This window comes from Stenella coeruleoalba, assembly GCF_951394435.1.
Source record: "Stenella coeruleoalba genome assembly, chromosome: 8".
NCBI lineage: Eukaryota > Metazoa > Chordata > Mammalia > Artiodactyla > Delphinidae > Stenella > Stenella coeruleoalba.
The window spans coordinates 103288687-103308130 of record NC_137154.1 but is presented as its reverse complement, the minus strand read 5'-3'; the positions used below and the strand labels follow the sequence as shown (position 1 = coordinate 103308130).

At 37.2% G+C, this 19444-nt stretch overlaps 1 protein-coding gene across 7 annotated transcripts in view; it reads left to right on the top strand.

The window, feature by feature from the left end:
- ARHGAP32 (Rho GTPase activating protein 32) overlaps positions 1-19444 on the top strand; it is a 272293-nt gene that overhangs the window by 178392 nt on the left and 74457 nt on the right. For all 7 annotated transcript variants that reach the window (XM_079929489.1, XM_079929486.1, XM_079929487.1 and 4 more), the window contains 4 exons: positions 6800-6937; positions 8981-9073; positions 9945-10067; positions 11625-11702. In XM_079929489.1, the coding sequence (XP_079785615.1) occupies positions 6800-6937; positions 8981-9073; positions 9945-10067; positions 11625-11702 (432 nt within the window). The remainder of the gene's footprint in view (positions 1-6799; positions 6938-8980; positions 9074-9944; positions 10068-11624; positions 11703-19444) is intronic.

The following is a 19444-nucleotide window of genomic DNA, read 5'->3' as shown; positions in this document are numbered from 1 at the left end:
GTATGTGGAATAGTTTTACTGTCCTATAATCTCCTGTGCTCCACCTATTCATCTCTCACTTCCCCCTAGCCCGTGGCAACCACTGATTTTTTTCTTAAATTTTCTCCATACTTTTGTATTTTCTACAGTGTCATATGGTTGGAATCATAGTATGTAGCCTTTTCAGGGTGCCTACTTTCACTTAGCAATATGCATTTAAGTTTCATGTCTTTTCATGGCTTGATACTTTGTTTTAGTGCTGAGTCATATTCCATTGTCTGGATGTACCACAGTTCATTTATCCATTCACCAGCTAAAGGACATCTTGGTTGCTTCCAGGCTTTGGCAGCTTTTAATAAAGCTGCTGTAAACCTTTGTGTGCAGGTTTTGTGTGGATATAACTTTTCAGCTCATTTGGGTAAACACCAAGGAGTGCAATTGCTGGATCCTGTGCTAAGAGTATGATAAATTTTGTAAGAAACTGAAAAGTCTACCTAAATGGCTGTACCATTTTATATTCATACCAGCAGTGAAGGAAAGTTCCTGTTGCTTCCCATCCTCCCTAGCATTTGGTGTTATTAGTGTTCTGGATTTTTGCCACTCCAATAGATGTGTAGTGATATCTTCTTGTTTTTATTTGCCTTGCCCTGATGTCATATGGTGTGGAGCATCCTTTCATATGCTTATTTACCATCTGTATGTCTTTTTAGTGAGGTGCCCATTTTAAAATCAGTTGTTTGTTTTCTTCTTGTTGATTGTTAAGGGTTCTTTGTATATTTTGGTTAAAATCCTTTATCAGTAGATATGTTATTTGCCAATATTTTCTCCCAAGTCCGTGGCTTGTCTTTTCATTCTCTCGACAGGGCAGAAAATCTTAATTTCAGTGAAGTCCAGCTTATCGATTCTTTCTTTCATGGACTGTGCCTTTGCTCTTGTATCTAAAGAAAGTCATCACCAAACCCAAGGTCATCTATATTTTCTCCTGTGTTATCTTCTAAGAGTTTTATTGTTTTGTGTCTTATGCTAAGGTCTTTTTGAGTTAGTTTTTGTGAAAGATGTAAGGTCTGTGTCTAGATTTATTTTTTTGTGTGTGGATGTTCAGTTGTTCCAGCACCATTTGTTGAAAAAAACCATCTTTTCTCCATTGTATTGCCTTTGCTTTTTTGTCAAACATCAGTTGACTGTACTTTGGTTGGTCTATTTCTGGGCTGTCTGTTCTGTTCCATTTATGTATATGTCTGTTCCTTTCCTAATACCATATTGTGTTGATTATTGTAGCTTTATGGTAAGTCCTGAAGTTACATACCATCAATCCTCCAACTTTGTTCTTTTTCTTTAATATTGTGTTAGCTGTTCTGGGACTTTTGCCTCTCCATATACACTTTAGAATCATTTTTTCAATATTCAGAAAAATAACTTGCTGGGGTTTAGGCTGGGGAAGGATTGTGAATCTGTAGATCAAGTTGGGAAGAATTAACACCTTGGCAATATTGAATCTTCCTGTCCGTGAACATGGTATATCTCTCCATATTTAGTTCTTTGACTTCTTTCACCAGAGTTTTATAGTTTTCCTCATATAGATCTTGCACATATTTTGTTAGATTTATGCCTAAGTATTTCATTTTTGGGGTGGTAATGTAAATGGTATTGTGTTTTTAATTTCAGACTCCACTTATTTATTGCCTGGTATATAGGAAAGCAGTTGACTTTTGTATATTAACCTTGTATCCTGCTACTTTGCTGTAATCACTTACTGGTTCTAGATGGGGTTTTTTTTGTTGTTTTGTTCTGTATTTTCTACCTAGATGATCATGTCATCTGTGTACAAACGCAGTTTTATTTCTTCCTTACCAATCTATATATCTTTTATTTCCTTTTCCTGTCTTACTGCATTAGCTAGGAATTCCAGCACAGTATTTTAAATCAGTGATGAGAGAAGATATCCTTGCCTTGTTCCTGATCTTAGTTGGAAAGCTTCAAGCTTCTTACCAAAAGTCAGTTCCATTTCTATAAACTCTAATAACAGATTATCAGAAAGAGAAATTAAGAAAACAATCCCACAGTTGCATCAAAAATAATAAAATACCTAGGAATAAATTTAACCAAGGAGGTGAAAGATCTGTACACTGAAAACTGTAAGGCACTGCTGAAAGAAATGGAAGATGACACAAATAAATGGAAAGATAATTCTTTGCTCGTGGATTGAAATAATTGATATTGTTAAAATGTGCATACTCCCCAAAGCAATGTACAGATTCAGTGCAATCCCTACCAACATTCCAATAGTGTCTTTCACCGAAATAGAAGAAACACCCCTAAAATTTGTTTGGAACCACAAAAGACCCCAAATATTCAAAGCAATCTTGAGAAAGAAGAACAAAACTGGAGGTATCATGTGCCCTGATTTCAAACTATATTACAAAGTTATAGTAATCAAAACAGTATGGTATTGGCATAAAAACAGAAAAATAATCAATGGAGTAGAATAGAGAGCCCAGAAATAAACCCACATGTATATGGTCACTTAGTTTACAGGAAAGGAACCAAGAATATACAATGGGGAAAGCACAGTTTCTTGAATAAATGGTGCTGGGAAAACTGGGCCACCACATGCAAAAGAATGAAAATAGACTTGTACCATACACAAAAATTAGCTCAAAATGGTTTAAAGGCTTAGATGTAAGACCTGAAGGCATAAAACTCCTAGAAGAAAACATGGGTAATATTCCCCTTAACATCAGTCTTGGTGATGATTTTTTAAAATCTGATTCCAAAAGCAAATGTTTATAAACAAGTGGAACTACAAAAAAACTAAAAGATCTGAACTGCAAAGGAAAGCATCAAGAAAGTAAAAAGATAACCTGTGGAATGGGAAAAAATATTTGCAAACCACGTATCTGATAAGGGGTTAATATCCAGTATATACAAGGAACCCCTATAACTCAATAGCAGAAAACAGTCTGATTAAAAAATGGGCAGAGGTCTCTTCAGTCTCTTTAGCAAGTGGTGTTGGAAAAGCTAGACAGCCTCATGTAAATCAGTGAAGTTAGAACACTGCCTCACACCATACACAAAAATAAACTCAAAACGGTTTAAAGACCTAAGTATAAGACATGACACCATGAAACTCCTAGAAGAGAACATAGGCAAAATTTCTCTGACATAAATCATAACAATATTTTCTTAGGACCATCTCCCAAGGCAAAAGAAATAAAAGCAAAATTAAACAAATGGGACCTAATCAAACTTAAAGGCTTTTGCACAGCAAGGAAGCCATCAACAAAATGAAAAGACAGCCTATGGAATGGGGGAAATAGTTGCAAACGATGTGACCAACAAGGGGTTAATACCCAAAATATATAAATAGCTCATACAGCTCCATATCAAAAAAAAACAAACAACCCAATCAAAAAATGGGCAGAAGACCTAAATAGACATTTCTCCAAAGAAGACATAGAGATGGTCAACAGGCATATGAAAAGATGCTCAAAATCACTAATTATTAGAGAAATGCAAATCAAAACTATAGTCAGATATCACCTCACACCAATTAGAATGGGCAGCATCAGAAAATTTACAAACAAATGCTGGAGAGGGTGTGGAGGAAAGGGAACCCTCTTGCACTGTTGGTGGGAATGTAAATTGATACAGCCACTATGGAGAACAGTATGGAGGTTCCTTAAAAAACTAAAAATAGAATTACCATATGACCCAGCAATCCCACTACTGGGCATATACCCAGAGAAAGCCATAATTCAAAAAGACACATACACCCCAATGTTCATTGCAGCACTATTTACAATAGTCAGGTCATGGAAGCAACCTAAATGCCCATCGACAGATGAATGGATAAAGAAGATGTGGTACATATATACAATGGAATATTACTCAGCCATAAAAAGGAACGAAGTTGGGTCATTTGTAGAGACGTGGATGGACCTAGAGACTGTCATACAGAGTGAAGTAAGTCAAAGAGAAAAACAAATATTGTATATTGACACACATATGTGGAATCTAGAAAAATGGTACAGTTGAACCTGTTTGCAAGGCAGAAATAGACACACAGACGTAGAGAACAAACGTATGGACACCAAGGGGAGAAGCGGGGGGTGGGGTGGGATGAATTGGGAGATTAGGATTGACATGTATACACTAATATGTATAAAACAGATAACTAATAAGAACCTGCTGTATAGCACAGGAACTCCACTTAGCTGTACAGTAGAAACTAACACAACATTGTAAAACAATTATACCCCATTAAAAAAATTAATATTAAAATTTTTTTTAAAAAGGTATCCCCTCACTATGGTCAGAATGACCATCATCAAAAAGTCTACAAGTAATAAATGCTGGAGAGGGTGTGGAGAAAAGGGAACCCTCTTGCACTGTTGGTGGGAATGTAAATTGATACAGCCACTATGGAGAACAGTATGGAGGTTCCTTAAAAAACTAAAAATAGAGCTACTATATGACCCAGCAATCCCATTCCTGAGCATATACCCGGAGAAAACGTTAATTTGAAAAGATACATGCACCCCAGTGTTCATAGCAGCACTATTTACAATAGCCAAGACATGGAAGCAACCTAAGTGTCCATCAACAGATGAATGGATAAAGAAGATGTGGTATATTTATACAATGGAATATTGCTTAGCCATAAAAAATAATGAAATATTGTCATTTGCAGTAACATGGATGGACCTAGAGAATAAACTAGGTGAAGTAAGTTAGATGGAGAAAGTATGATATCACTTATATGTGGAATCTAAAAAACAATACAGATGAATTTATATACAAAGCAGAAACAGACTCACAGACATGAAAAACAAATTTATAGTTACCAAAGGGGAAAGGGAGGGGGAGAGGGATAAATTAGAAGTATGAGATTAACAGATAGAAACTACTATACATAATATAGATAAGCAACAAGCATTTACTGTATAGCACAGGGGACTATATTCAATATCTGGTAATAACCTATAATGGAAAATAATTTGAAAAATAATATAACAATCATTTTGCTGTACACCTGAAACTAACATAATACTGTAAGTCAACTATATTTCAATTTAAAAAATCCAGAGCTTTGAAATAAAAAGTCGACATCTGTTTAATCTCTGTGATGGAGATATACATACGTTAAATTAATTTTTGTAATTTTCTGATATTTGAAGTGTTGCATAATTTTTGAAATGTGTATGTGTGAAAGAAAAATATTTGCAACTATGCGATAAGTTGTTTTTCTTTTTTTCTGCTTTGTTGTTCATTTTTATTTTTGCCATTCCAAAGGAACAAGTATTTAACCACCTGTTGTCACTCAGGAATGCTTTGGGTAGAAGGCAGTGGTAGAACTGAAAAAACAAAGGAGCTTACTTGAGCTAAGAGTGAAAGAACAACTTTCCATAGTAGAAGAACAGCACTTAAAAATCACGTAGGCAAGAAAGGGAACATTTCACACATGGAAGAAATGCAAGTGATTGAGCATAACTGGAAGCAAAGAAACGGCATGGAGGAGTAGTGAGTGGGATCACACTATAAATTTAGAGAGGCCCAGATGATGCAAGCCCTGATATGTGCAAGTATGTTTGGACTTAATCTTGTGGATCAGTGGTTCCCAACTCAGGCTGATCATCAGATTAACTGGATCTCATTCCAGATTTATTGAACTAGCATTTCTTAGAATAGGAACCAGGAGACTGTTCTTTAAAAATATCTGACACATCTGTTCTCTTATTTCATTCTAACAGCCCTCTGAAAGAGGGAGGTGGTATTGCTTTCCATCTGTGTAATGGAGAATTGTAGTTCAAGGTAGGACTAGACAAGTTTATCCTGTTAGTTATGGACATACCTGTGTTTAGAATTCAGCACCTCTCCCATGAAATGGTACCTTCTGCTTCTGCCCCATCTGGTGGAGGCAAATGGAAAAGAGCTACAGTAGAGATGTTTTCTTCAATTCTCAGATGGCTGCTTTGTCTCCCAGTCCCTCCAGATGGCTATGAGATGAAAGCTTCCGTATAAAAGTGGACTGAATTGTCAAACCACATGGTGTGTAGTGGGGACCAGCTCATCATTACTGCCCACAGGAGCTTTTGAAGGCCTTTTGTCAGTGTGACCTGACAAGCTTTGTATTTTGTGTTGGGGGAGGGGAGTGGCAGAGAAGATCAAAAGCAGGGAGGTCAGAAATGATGTCAGCCCTTAATAAAGCTCGGGCTACAAAGTGATAGATTCAAGAGAAACCTAAGAAGACAGTGTGAAATAAATATGCTCTGTGAGCAGATTTTCATTTCTAATGAGCTTGTGAGTTTAGGTAAGGAAAGGAAGAAAGACTGAGAAGTGGGGAGACATAGTGGGTTCTAGATAATATATGCACACCAAATGCTTCTAGATGAAATTTAAGAAAATTAATTTTCAGTGTATTTCCAGTTTCAGTCACAGAAATGTTCATGGTAACTGATCAGGGACCTGGTTTTATTTTTCTTTAATTTCTGGTAATATTCTCCCGTACAAAATCATTTTATGGTTCTTTCCGTGGGTTTAAGGTCACATGCTATCTTCCCATCTACCAGTTATTATTCCCAAGGAGAGCCAGTGGGCTTGATTAGTGGTAGGAAGAGGTTTAGTGGACAGTTCTAGTTTATTTTCCATTACTGACATTTTAATGTAATATAACTCACTATAGGGTTCTGGAGTTTATTTATTGTCAAGTTAATTAGTAAATATAAAATCTCATGAATAACATCGTTATGGAACAAATCCTGGTTCCTGACCATTCCAAATAGAGACAAATTATAGGAGTCTTTCTTTTTCTTACTCATAGGGCAAAAGTTGGATCATTAAAAGAAGTTATGAAGATTTTCGGGTACTTGATAAACATCTTCATCTGTGTATTTATGACCGACGATTCTCCCAGCTCTCAGAGCTTCCCCGTTCTGATGCCCTGAAGGACAGTCTAGAGGTAAGCATTCAATACTTTGCAGAAGTAATCGCTATAAATTAGAAGAATTTTTTTTGCCAGTATACTAAATAAAAGCTTATATTGAGCACTCAGGAAGATTCGTGGGATTACTTAATTGTTTCTTAACTGAAAAATTAGTAATGCTGTTAGGATATTTTGAATTGAAATAGGTTCAGTGTATAATTTTATAAGAAGAATCTCATATCCTAATATATAAATGGGCAATATATATGAGCAGATCATTTTTCAGAGACAATGCAAAATATAAAAGCAAAAATATGGAAAAGTGTTGACCTCACTAATAATCAAAGAAATGTGTATTCAAATGATGCTGTTTACTCAGTTTATGATGGCAGGCTGTGTCCATGCACTTATTTCCACTCCTGCCAAAAATTTCTAGTAAAAATATGAGATTTTTTTTTAAATTTAAGAGGAAAGAGATTCTTTTATAACACCAGAAAATAAAAAGAACCATCAGGGAATCAAAAATTGTGAGGAATCTTTGAAAGTAGATGGGATAAGATTTATGGGGGCAAGAAAATACAGCATAAGAAACTTGTACAGGAGGACTGCAGAGGGACAGATAAACTAGAAATGTTCAGTGTGAAAACCGAATAAACAAAGTAACAGAAGAGTAAACAGAGGGCTTTCAGAAGCATGATTACCACCCTCAGAGAGAAAGTGAGGCAGTCACATTCATGGAATGAGAACAGAGTTTTAAAAAATAATCAGAGACCTTAGAAATGAACATGTGGTTTTTAAAATTAATTTTAATAATAACAAACAGCTGGACTACATGCAAAATGGACATAGATGAAGAGAGAATTAGTGAGCAGGAAGAGCAAGCTTTGTAAGAACACAGCCCCAAAAGGGACAAAAAGTTGTGAGAGAATTGTTGGGAATCACAGAGAATAGATCCAGAAGTTCCTACAAGTTCCTGTTCCTCTTGTAGGAGTTATAGGAGGAGAGAGTAGGTGGCAGTAACTAAAAATATAATAAATTCCCCTAAATTAAAAAAGGGCCCGTTTTCAGATTAAATGGGCCCATTAAGTGCTAAATATAATAAGTGAAAAGACACACATCTAGAAACATTGTGGTAAAATTTCAAAATGCCAAAACAGAGAGGAAACCCAAATGGCTTCCAGAGAGCAAAAACAAGGTTTTTCTCAAAGGAACAAGAAACGTATTGGCGTTAGACTCCTTAGCAGCCACAGTGGATGCTTGAAAACAGTGGAAGTCCTGAAGGGAAGCCATTTCAAATCTAGTTAATTCCCAGGCGATTATGTAGTGAGGGCAAAGTGGAGACTTCAGTCATGCAAGAACTGACACCGCGACAGGGTCTCAGGAATGTCCTAAAACCGCAGATTCTTTCGTCCTATAGAAAGCCTGGACGTCTCTCTGCCTCCTTTTCCCTGTCTGCCTTGTCTGTTGTGTATTTCTTTCTGAGACTGTCTCACAACATGACCACTCCCAACAGGGGCCAGGTTCTCATTTCTTTTTAAGACAGCAGCCAGACTGAGCTGAAATTTTGTGTCATGGTTCCTAATTCCTACAGCAGCTCCTGTTAGGTCAGCTAATGTTGGGTCCCATTCCTGGACCCATCAGTTGACTTCGTGGTGTAGGATCACGTATGAACTGTCCTGCCATGGCTGGGTGTGTGAAGACTGCAGCAGGCCTTGAAGAAAGCATTTCAGAGTAGCAGGGGGAAGCCAGGTGGAAAAGCAAGTATGTCTCTGCTATCGTTTTACATTTTCAATACAAAAATAGAAAGAGAAGGCAACCAAATTAGAAGCTGTACAGTAGTATAAGCCCTGATGATGAGGGGCTAAAGTGAAAGTTCTGCACCAGACAGGAAGTTACGTAAGTGCCTGTAGTGTCAGTTATGGAACTGTTAAGCCTCTATAAAGAACCTCCGTAACTATGAAAATGCATAAAAATCTGCAGATTTTTTTCTCCTGGAAACAACCAACTTAACACCAGTTTCTTTGACAGAGAGTGGAGTATCTTTATTCTGTTACCACTGAATCTTCTCTTTTTCTTTAGTCAGTCACTCAGATGCTTATGGCTTACCTGTCCCGCCTTTCAGCTATTGCTGGCAACAAGATCAATTGTGGACCTGCCCTTACTTGGATGGAGGTATTAATCCAGTTCATCTTTTATTAAAGTTAATTTTAAAATTATCTACTTAAGAAATTTAATATTAATTTTCATAGCTGTTGAGTTTCAGGAATTGAATAAATGGTGCTTATTCTTTTCTGCAAGATAGATATGTGATACATTAAATATTTTTCATCTCAAATCTTTCTTTGATAATCCAGGAAGCTAATTTTAATATTATTTTATGAATCACAATGACACCTGTTATTTTTGTATTTAATATATTAATGTATATACATTTAGCAAGGTGTATGTGTATATATATGTATATATATATTTAATTGGCTTAGTAACTGAAAATAGTTTTTAGTCATTGATGAACAAGAGACAATTAACCTTTTAAAGAGTCTGATTTAAGAATGTCTTGAGTGATAGAGTATCCTCCTGTCAATAGGTTAGGTTTTTCTCCTTAATTTGCATATGTAGAGTTACATTATTCTCTCCTCTCAGTGGAAATTGGGAAGGCAATGAAAAGTAGAAAGAATATAGACCTTCGAGCCAGGCCAACTTGCCCTGAGATCTTGGTTCTTCATTATTGGCTGTGTGATCTGGGACAAATTATTTAATCTCTCATAATTTATAGAGCCTCTTTTCGCTTTAGCATCTTCATCTTTAAGTGTTGATAATGATGATAAGTATCTTTTAGAGTTATGAAGATTAAAGTATGTATGTTATATGTACAATACAATGACTGGCATATAGTAAGTACTCGATAAGTGGTGGGTTTGTTTTTTTTTTAATATTCTTTGGGTTATGGTTTTTCTAAGTCAAGTTGAATTATATAGATACACAAAGAAACTTCCAAGTCCCATGTCCTTAACCATCTCATAGTACATTTTCTTTGTTACAGATTGATAATAAGGGAAATCACCTTCTAGTTCATGAAGAATCATCCATTAACACTCCTGCTGTTGGTGCTGCCCATGTTATCAAGAGGTACACTGCTCGGGCCCCGGATGAATTGACCTTAGAGGTAAGTGACTAAAGATGCTGTGTGTTAGCTCAGTCCCTGCTATCTTTCTAGCCTCAGTTTTAACTGTTGCAATCATTTCCTTAATGAAAAGCACCAGGTTTTTCTGTGCATCATTGTCTTTCAGCCTGGCATGCCATCTATTTTTATTTTAATGACTGTACTCATTCTTGAAAATTCAGCTTAAATGTGTCCCATTTCTTCTAGGAAGTCTCCTTGATCTCCTTCCCTCTACTCCATGGAAATACATACCCCCCAGAACCTGCACTGAACGTCATTCTGAGCTGTTCTCAAGGCTTATCTCTGATATGCCACTTACTACATTCAATCATAATTGTTCTCCTGTTTGTCTCTGTGAGCTTCTTGAAAGCCAGATCCTCTTCTGTCTTTGTGTGTTTAGCACCTAAAAACAACACCTAGTGATACTTTCTTATCATTGTTCATAGATTGAGGTAAAGACCAGATGAAAAGTGAAATGAACATTTCTTGCTATCAGATGCAAAAGGAGAGGAATTAAGTTTCTTCCTTTAATATTGGCTGATGAGAGACCAAAGAAAATGCTGGCAGTTACTCAGTTTAAGAGGAAAAAAAGTGTAAATTTTTACTGTATAGAATTCAAACTGTTCTCAAACTAAATTTTTAGCTCTATACACAAAGGAATCCTTGGTCTTGAAAGATACCATGTCTGTTAGCAAGTATGGTTTTGTGAAGAGGACTTTCATGACTGGAAAAATTAGTTGTGAATATACAAAAAAAATTCTTAAAGCAATATTGTGTACATTAGCAATATTGGTCTGAAGTGCTTAACTGGTTTATCACAGAGATCATCAGTTATTTTGATTGAAGAATACAACTTCCTTTAAATATATTATTAAAAACTATTATTGCTATTTTCATACTTACAATTTTGTAAAAGTTTGTACAAACTCATTAGTTTGTCTTTTAAAGGGAAGAAAGTCAGCTATTTAGTGGGAATGTTGTATTGAACCATCTATTAAAAGAAATGTAGTTGTCATTCAGTTTTACATGTACTAAGAATAACCCAGTAATTGTAGACATCTTAGAGCTTTCCTATATGATGAAATAAGATATGTCAAATGTTTAGCACAGTGCCTGGCACATGGTAAGTGCTCACTAAATGTATTAATAGAAGCCGCTGTTGTGCTAAATATGAGTATTTAAAATAGCCTTTTAGGTTCACTAAAGCGAATCTGATCACCTTTAGTAACAGCAGTTAACAGAGTATTTTAACAGAAGTGATGGTGGTATGATGCCTGATGTTCAGACATCTTATGCTATCACTCAGGCTTTCTGAAGTTACTACAGGTGTTAGTTGGACCACAGTCTTTGTGCTGCTTAATTTTCTGTAAACGTCTCCTTAACAAATGGTTAAGATTATTAAATTCCTTACAGAAAGAAGTGTTAATGTTTTACCAGAAATAATGAGCCAGAAAATAAGATAGTACTTTACCCTTTTGTTACAGTTAAGATTTAAATTCTAGACAGACAATTGCTTTAAAAATTGATTTAAAACGTTTCACTTAAAATTTTTTCTCCTAGGTGGGGGACATTGTTTCTGTTATTGACATGCCCCCAAAAGTGTTAAGCACGTGGTGGAGAGGCAAGCATGGATTTCAGGTAGGCAACAAAGAATTTGGTGTGGAAAATTCAAAGATCGTTTTTTCTTTCAGTAATATTTCTGTTTATAATATGTGCTGGCAGTGGACTTTGTCATCAGAAATTTTATCTGCAGTGATAAAAAAAAATGTAGATATTAGACTTGGGTTTCCTTTTCTAGTTACTATTGTGGTTGTTTTGATCTCCTCCTTCTTTCCTGTATGGTGGTGTAGCCAAAGTGTGAGCAGAACCACATGCCTGGTGACCACTTTTAGATTATCGGGACTGTGACTCTGCCTTGCATTTCACAGTGGCTTAAAATCATGAATCACGTATGTTTTCTCTCTAGAATTGTCAGTTTGATCAGTGTTTTTTTAATGCACTGTAACTGTTAATGTAAACAATGTATGAATTGCAGAATAACAGCAGAATCTAAAGCTCTTTCTTTTTCCTTATATGCCTAACTAATTTGAGACCTGATAAAGGCATATTTTAGATTGACTAGCACTAATTTCCATAGGATGATAAAGTTTCCTTTTATCTTTTAAAACTATCACTAGAAGAGCATCTAAAAATGCTTTAAAAAAGGCATTCATTTAAAAAAGGAACTGAATACTTTAAGGGAAGAACCCACACAATTCAGTCCTCCTCTCTCCCGTCTCCAAGTACAGTCACACTCTTAGATACTGGGGTTAAAGGCTTCAGCATAAGAATTTGGGGAGATATTATTTAGACAGTCCCAGATGGCTAGGTGGGTGGGGCCACTCTTAGGGCTGGCTTGAAGACCTTTCCTGGACTCTCTCTCACAGACTTGATAAAGAGTAGGGCCCTGCTTGAGCCAGGCTGGCTCCTAGGCCAAGGGCAGGCAGAGTGTAGGGGTGTTGCCCATGACTGCAGAGAGCTTGAGGGCCTTGGGAGGAAGGAGCCCTGGGAATGACTGCTTCATGGGTGCCCCTCCCCACCCTACTGTCCTCAGGCAGCATCTGAGAAGGGGCCCAGTGGTACTCACAGGCTGGTACAGGGCCTTCGTTTCATTCATGGCAGAAGGCCCTCTGGGCACTGACACCATGCCCCGAGGCAGGATGAGGAGGACAGGCAGTACTGGTCCCCTCCTCAGGGCCTCTCAGATGAGTGGGAGGTTCTGAGCCCAGCAGGACTCCCTAGGAGATCTAGGAGGGGTTTCTGGAGGTGGTGACTTTGAAATGCAGCGTCCTGTGCATGTCTTCAGAGGAGAGGATGTCCAGATGACCTGGGTAGACTGGCTAGACGTGAAGCAGCCATGTGACCAGTTAGCCAGCTTGACCTGTCCTGGTCACACAGATGGACTGTGTAAACTGTGCTTTGTCAGTGAGCCATGAAGGAGGAAGCACAGAAGCAGGAAACCTGTCTTCCTGATACAGTAGCAGGAGACGAGGGGCTGGGCTTGGCCTTGGGGTAGCTTGGACAGTGTGGTCTTCCGGGAACCAAGGCCATTTAGAGCTGACCACTCTCGGGAGAGAGGGTGAAGGGGAGCAAAGATGTGGGCTGTTGCGTCCCAGGATGGAGGCCAGCTCTGAGCTGTGGCACTCTGACCGCTGAAGGGACGCGGTCTGGAAATGCGGTGTTGGCGTGCAGGCAGCTCTGCTCAACCTAATGTGTTTATAGCGTGTTACGTGGACTCCCCTTTCCTTTTTTGTCAGTCTCGTGTGTCATTTTCTCCGGCCAGCTGTCTCGGGGCATGACAGAGTACACGTGGCGTGCGGAAGGAAGCCTTTCCCTCAGAGCCCTGTGAACTGATGCTGTGCAGTTGCTGGCTTGTGACTTTGTTTTATTTTTTTTTACCATTTAAAAAATAATTAATAGGGCTTCCCTGGTGGCGCAGTGGTTGAGAGTCCGCCTGCCGATGCAGGGGACGTGGGTTCATGTCCCGGTCCAGGAAGATCCCACATGCCGCGGAGCGGCTGGGCCCGTGAGCCATGGCTGCTGAGCCTGCGCGCCTGGAGCCTGTGCTCCGCAACGGGAGAGGCCACAGCAGTGAGAGGCCCGCGTACCGCAAAAAAAAAAAAAAAATTTAATAGGTTTTATCATTTAGTACAAGTTTACAGAATAGTTGACCAGATAATACACAGAATTTCATATACTCCCTGCCCCACACATGTATACAGTTTCTCCTATTAACATCTTGCTTTACAATTCATTGAATAGAATTGGCAAAATGCTGAACTTTATTACCCACAAGCTGATTAGCAGTTTACGTACAGCACAGCGTAAGCACTCTTTCTAGAAAAGTAGTCTGAGGAACACTGGGGCCGGAATCACAAGGATAAGAATACAGTGTGTCAGCATCACATCCTCCTCCATGACGATGGAGACAGTTTTGGGGTTTTTGCTCTTTGTTACCTTTAATGAACCGATATTCATACATCCTTATTGACTATAATCCATATTCTCATTAAGGTTCACTCTTTGTGATGTATATAGTTCTGTGGGTTTTAACAGATGCATAATGACCTGTATCCACCATTACAGCTTCATACAGAGCATTTTCACTGTCCTAAAAATCTGTGCTCACCTATCCATCCTTCTCTCCTCCTAACCTCTGACAAGCACTGATTGTTTATTGTCTCCATAGCTTTGCCTTTTCCAAAACATCGTATAATTGGAACCATATGGTATGTAGCCTTTTCAAACTGGCTTCTTTCACTTAGCAATATGCATTTTAGGTTCCTCCATGTCTTTCATGGTTTGATAGTTCCTTTTTTTCACTGTCTAATATTCATTATTATGGATATGCCATAATTTATTTTTCCATTCACTTATTACAGTGCATCTTGGTTGCTTCTAGTTTAGAGCATTTATGAATAATGTTGCTGTAAACATCCATGTGCAGGTTTTTGTGCAGATGTGTTTTCACCTCCTTTGGGTAAATACCACAGAGTGCACTTGCTGCATTGTATGGTAAGATCATGTTTAGCTTTGTAAGAAACTACCAATCTGTGTTTTAAAGTAGTTGTTACCATTTTGCCTTCCCACCAGCAACAGCGGTGATGCTGCTCTGCATTCTCATCAGCTTTCGATAGTTCTCAGCTGTTGTTGTTTTAACCATTCTAATAGGTGTGTGATGGTATTTATTGCATTGTTCTCTTAATTTGCAAATAAAAGTAGTCCAAGGAGTAGCATTTGCCAATATAGTTAAGGGCGCTATTCTGCCATCTTCATTTTTCTGTTACCAGTAACTCCTTCGCCCTCCCTTCGCCACTGATTCTCAAACTTTACTTGATATGCTTATGACACGTTACATGTTAAAACATAAAATCCTATGACCGAAGCCCTGAAATGCTGTTTCACTGGTTGTGGGACAGGATTAAGACTGCATTTTTATCCATGTGATTCCGGCCCAGGTGTTCCTCAGACCACTCTTCTGGAAGCAGTGCTTACTCTGAGCTGTAGGTAGACTCTGCCAATCAGCTGGTGGTTGATAAAGATCAGCATTCTGCCCATCTGTGTATTGTTTTAACCTAGACCATAATTTTGCTGTGGGAGCAGAAGGATTAGTTCATCCATGTGTTTAAATTATACTGTGACTATGTTTCTTTTCTTAAACTTCTGGGAGTAGGAAGTGTGAAATTATATTAACTATAGTAATTTGAAATTCCAAAATCTGTTTTTTACTTGTCTTCTAAAGAGTATATTAAATCTTTTACCTCTGTTTTCTGAGGTGTTTCATCATATAATCTATACTTAAGCAAAAAAAAAAAAAAAAAAAAGCTCTTTGCTTTTTCTTTCTTGTTAAAAATAAATGTCATTAGCTTTTGTACTTATCTGGGGACTGTGGTTGGAAATGTGAGGTGAGGTGTCTGGAAAGTCTTTTTTTCTTATGTAAAAGCCATAACACAAATGTAAAATGTTAAAATCTTTGAGCATTATTTGTTAGTGCCATGTTTGGCAAAATTTTATCTGGGAGCCACTGGCATCAGAATGACCCCAAAACATGTTAAAACCAGATATTACTAATCAGAATCTCTGGGGATGGGGACAGGAATCTGAATTTTATCAAGTTCCTCAGGTGATGAATAAGCACAAAATGTGAGAACCACTGACCCAGCCTCCCATTGTTTATCCTGTGCACAGATAAAGGAAGAAATTAAACACAGTTTAGTGAGTGTTCTCCTTTCCCCCCAGAAAATCTTCTAAAACATATTTGGGATACAGTCAACCTAAGAGATAAAATACCATTTAGAGAGTGACAGGACTCTGTACAGCTCATGTTCTCTTGGTTCTCCTCAAGATGGTCAAGGATCAGCTATTTTATTTTTCAAAGTTACCCCAGAAGGTTGTGTGAGGGTTTCTGTGTACAATGACAGAGAAGCAAATCTTGGACAGTAAACATTTCCTTGCCTCAGGAGTTTAATGTGGTTCCAAGTAGCTTATTTTCAGAAACGTATTCTTTATGCCAAAGGGAAGGGATGTGGAACCCTTGTCCCTTGTAGTAAGTAGTTTAATAGAGGAAGACAGTTTACCCACCTATTTCTATGAAGACCATCATTTTATGTACGGAATTCAAAGCTGCACCTTTTCATTACTCAAAATTAAGTAGAGCAGAATATTTCCTCTCCAGTTAAGTAATGGGAAATCACATACTGTAATGTTATAGAATTTCAAGGGAAGAGGGAGCATGTGGTACTCCAATATGAGGAATTGTAACACTTTCTTGCTGCTTACGTGTGCTTTCTAAGTGCTTTCCATTAACCTTTAATTCTCACAGTCTATGAAGAAGGTACTATTATTACCTCTCTTTTACTGACAAGGAAACTAAAGCAAAAGGGGACTAAACTGCAAGCCCATTGTTATTTTGCTGTTTAGTGTCAGAGCTTAGGTAGAAATTTAGGCATTCTGGGCAAAGAACAGATCATAGTAGTAATTTAATGAACCAGTAGTGGCTTCTGCTTGTCTACATGTGTGAATCATAGATTTCTATATTAGAAAAGATGGTAGTGGATCATCTGGTCCTAAACTGTCATTTTAAAATTATAGAAATCCTGAGACAAAGGAATTTAGATAGATTGTTCTGATTTACAAAGACAGTGAGTCAGTGATATAGCCAGAACACAAGCTTGGTGAGTTCCAATTTTGTATTTTCCCCCCTTGGATCACGAAAATATGTAAATTTTCTTAAATTATTTTCTGTGTTACTTACTGCAGTTTTTTATTTTTCTTGTTGGTGCCATTAGCAGCTGCCACTGATGTTCAGAGAGAAGCTAGTTTCTAGATAGCTCCTTTTGTTAATTTGTACCATCAGAATATGTCCTAGCCAATGATGCTTAAACACTCAGTTTCATGGAAATTATTGACAAAATGGCTTAGAGTAGTAGTTCTTAACCTCATCAAACCCTATATCCCCTTGTTATGATAAATAATTTCTAAAATCTTTCCTTATGATCCTGAAATGAAATTTACAAATGATATACCAACCTACAAACACAATTTCAAAAAAGTCAGTATAATTTGTCACATATAACATAATAAAGGAGAAATAAAAGGAAAGTAATTGTGTATTTAAAATACACAGTGTATATTTAAAATATATATACTTGGGACAACTGCATGGACATCTTGTTATTTCATATCTAGTCCGCAGACCAGTAGCATTTAACATCAGTCAGAAAATATAATAAAACCCATTTGTAATAGCATCAAAACTATGAACTACTTAGGAATGTATCGGAAAAAAGATACAAAAGATCTGTGAACTGGAAGCTACAAAGCATTTCTGAGAGAAATTAAAACATATTTTAAAAAAGAGATATATACCCTGTGTATGGGTTGGAAGTCTTTATATTGTTAAGATGCCATCTCTTCTCAAATTGATCCCAATCAAAATCTCAGTAGATTTTTTGTAGAAATTGATAAGCAGATTAAACAATTCATATGGAAATGCAAAGGACCTAGAAAAGAACAGCCAAAACAAATTTGAAAAAGAAGAACAAAGTTGGAGAACTAACACTAATTGATTTGAAGACTTAACTGTAAAACTGCAGTACCCAGAGAGTGTGGCATTAGGGGAAAGATAGACACATAAGTCAACAAGACAGAATAGATTCCAGAAGTAGACCCACACATACATGGACTGCTTATTTTCAACAGAGGTTCAATGTCAGTTCAGTGAAGAAAACATGGCCTGTTTTACAAATGATGCTGGAACAGTTGGATATCCTTATGCCTCCAGAAATCCTTTGATTTATTTCTTGCGCCATATGCAAAAGTTAACTCAAAATGGATCACGTACCCAAAATGTAAAGCATAAACTATAAAGCTTCTAGAAGAAAGCATAGGAGAAACTTTTGTGACTTTGGCTTAGGCAAAGTTTCTTAGATGTAATATCAAAAGAGCAATTCATAAAATAATAAATTGAATTTCATCAAAATTTAACACTTCTGCTCTTTGAAAGACATTACTTATAACACAATAAAAAGACACACCACAGACTGGGAAAAAATATTTGTGATGATTATATCTGATGAAGGACTTGTATCCACAACATATAAAGAACTCTCAAAATTCAACAAGAAAACAGAACTCAATTTAAAAAGTAGCAAAAGTGGGAATAGACACTTAACCAAAAAGATATGACAAACAAACACATAAAGAGATGCTCAACACCAGTAGTCATTAGAGAAATGCAAATTAAAATGACAGTGAAGTCTTGCTACATACTTATTAGAATGGCGAGGATGTGGAGGAATTAGAACGCTGACACAGTTGGGGGGAATGTAAGATGCTACAACCAATTTGGAAAACAGTTTGTCAGTTTCTTAAACATACACTGATGACATGATCCAGCCATTCAACTCCCAGGTGTTTATCCAAGAGAAAAGAAGGCTTACGTTCATACAAAAACTCACACATGACTGTTCATAGCAGCCTTACATATAATGGCCTCAAGCTGGAAACAACCCAGGTATCTCATGAACAAGAGATTAATGCATAAACAATTGGTGGTATTTATACAGTAGAATATTACTCAGGAATAGAAGGAAAGAATTATTGATAAATACAGCAACATGAATGATCCTCAAAATAATTATGCTGAATGAAAGAAAACAGACGACAAAGAATAAATGCTGCATGACTCTATTCATATAAAATTGTAGGAATTGCAAAGTAATGTTTAGTGATAGAAACTAGGTTAATGGTTGCCTGGTGGGCAGGGGTAGGGGCTGGTAGGGAGAGGGAGAGATTACAAAGAGATACATGGAAACTTTGGGGGTTGATACATATATTCATAAATTTAAGTGTGGTTACAGTTTCATGGGTGCCAGAACTTATAAAAATGTACACTTTAAATATACACAGTTTGTCAGCTGTACCTCAATAAAAGTGGGAAAGAACTGCAGAAGCATCTGATTTAACTTTACATGTATCTAATCCTATTGATAATTCCTGTGTTTTCTACCTCTGTGTCTCTTACATTCATATACTTTTCTTTCTTCCTCATGCCAAATTGACTTGGGGAAAAACTACTAAATTGAAGGTTCTCTTTCTCTCCTTTAAGCCCATCCCTAACCTGTTCCTGCCTTATCTTTTTCTTCTATTACTATATTTTTATTACCTACTCCTCTACCCTCATGGGCCCTAGATGCTCGTCTTTTCTTTTCCTCCCATCTTCCTAGAGTAGAAACTCATTTTGAGTCCTGCAAAATATACTGAATTTCCCTCACCTTTCTCAGCCATTTACATTAGAGCTTTAGAAAATGCCACTGCAGCAGAAAGAATAATATGATGAA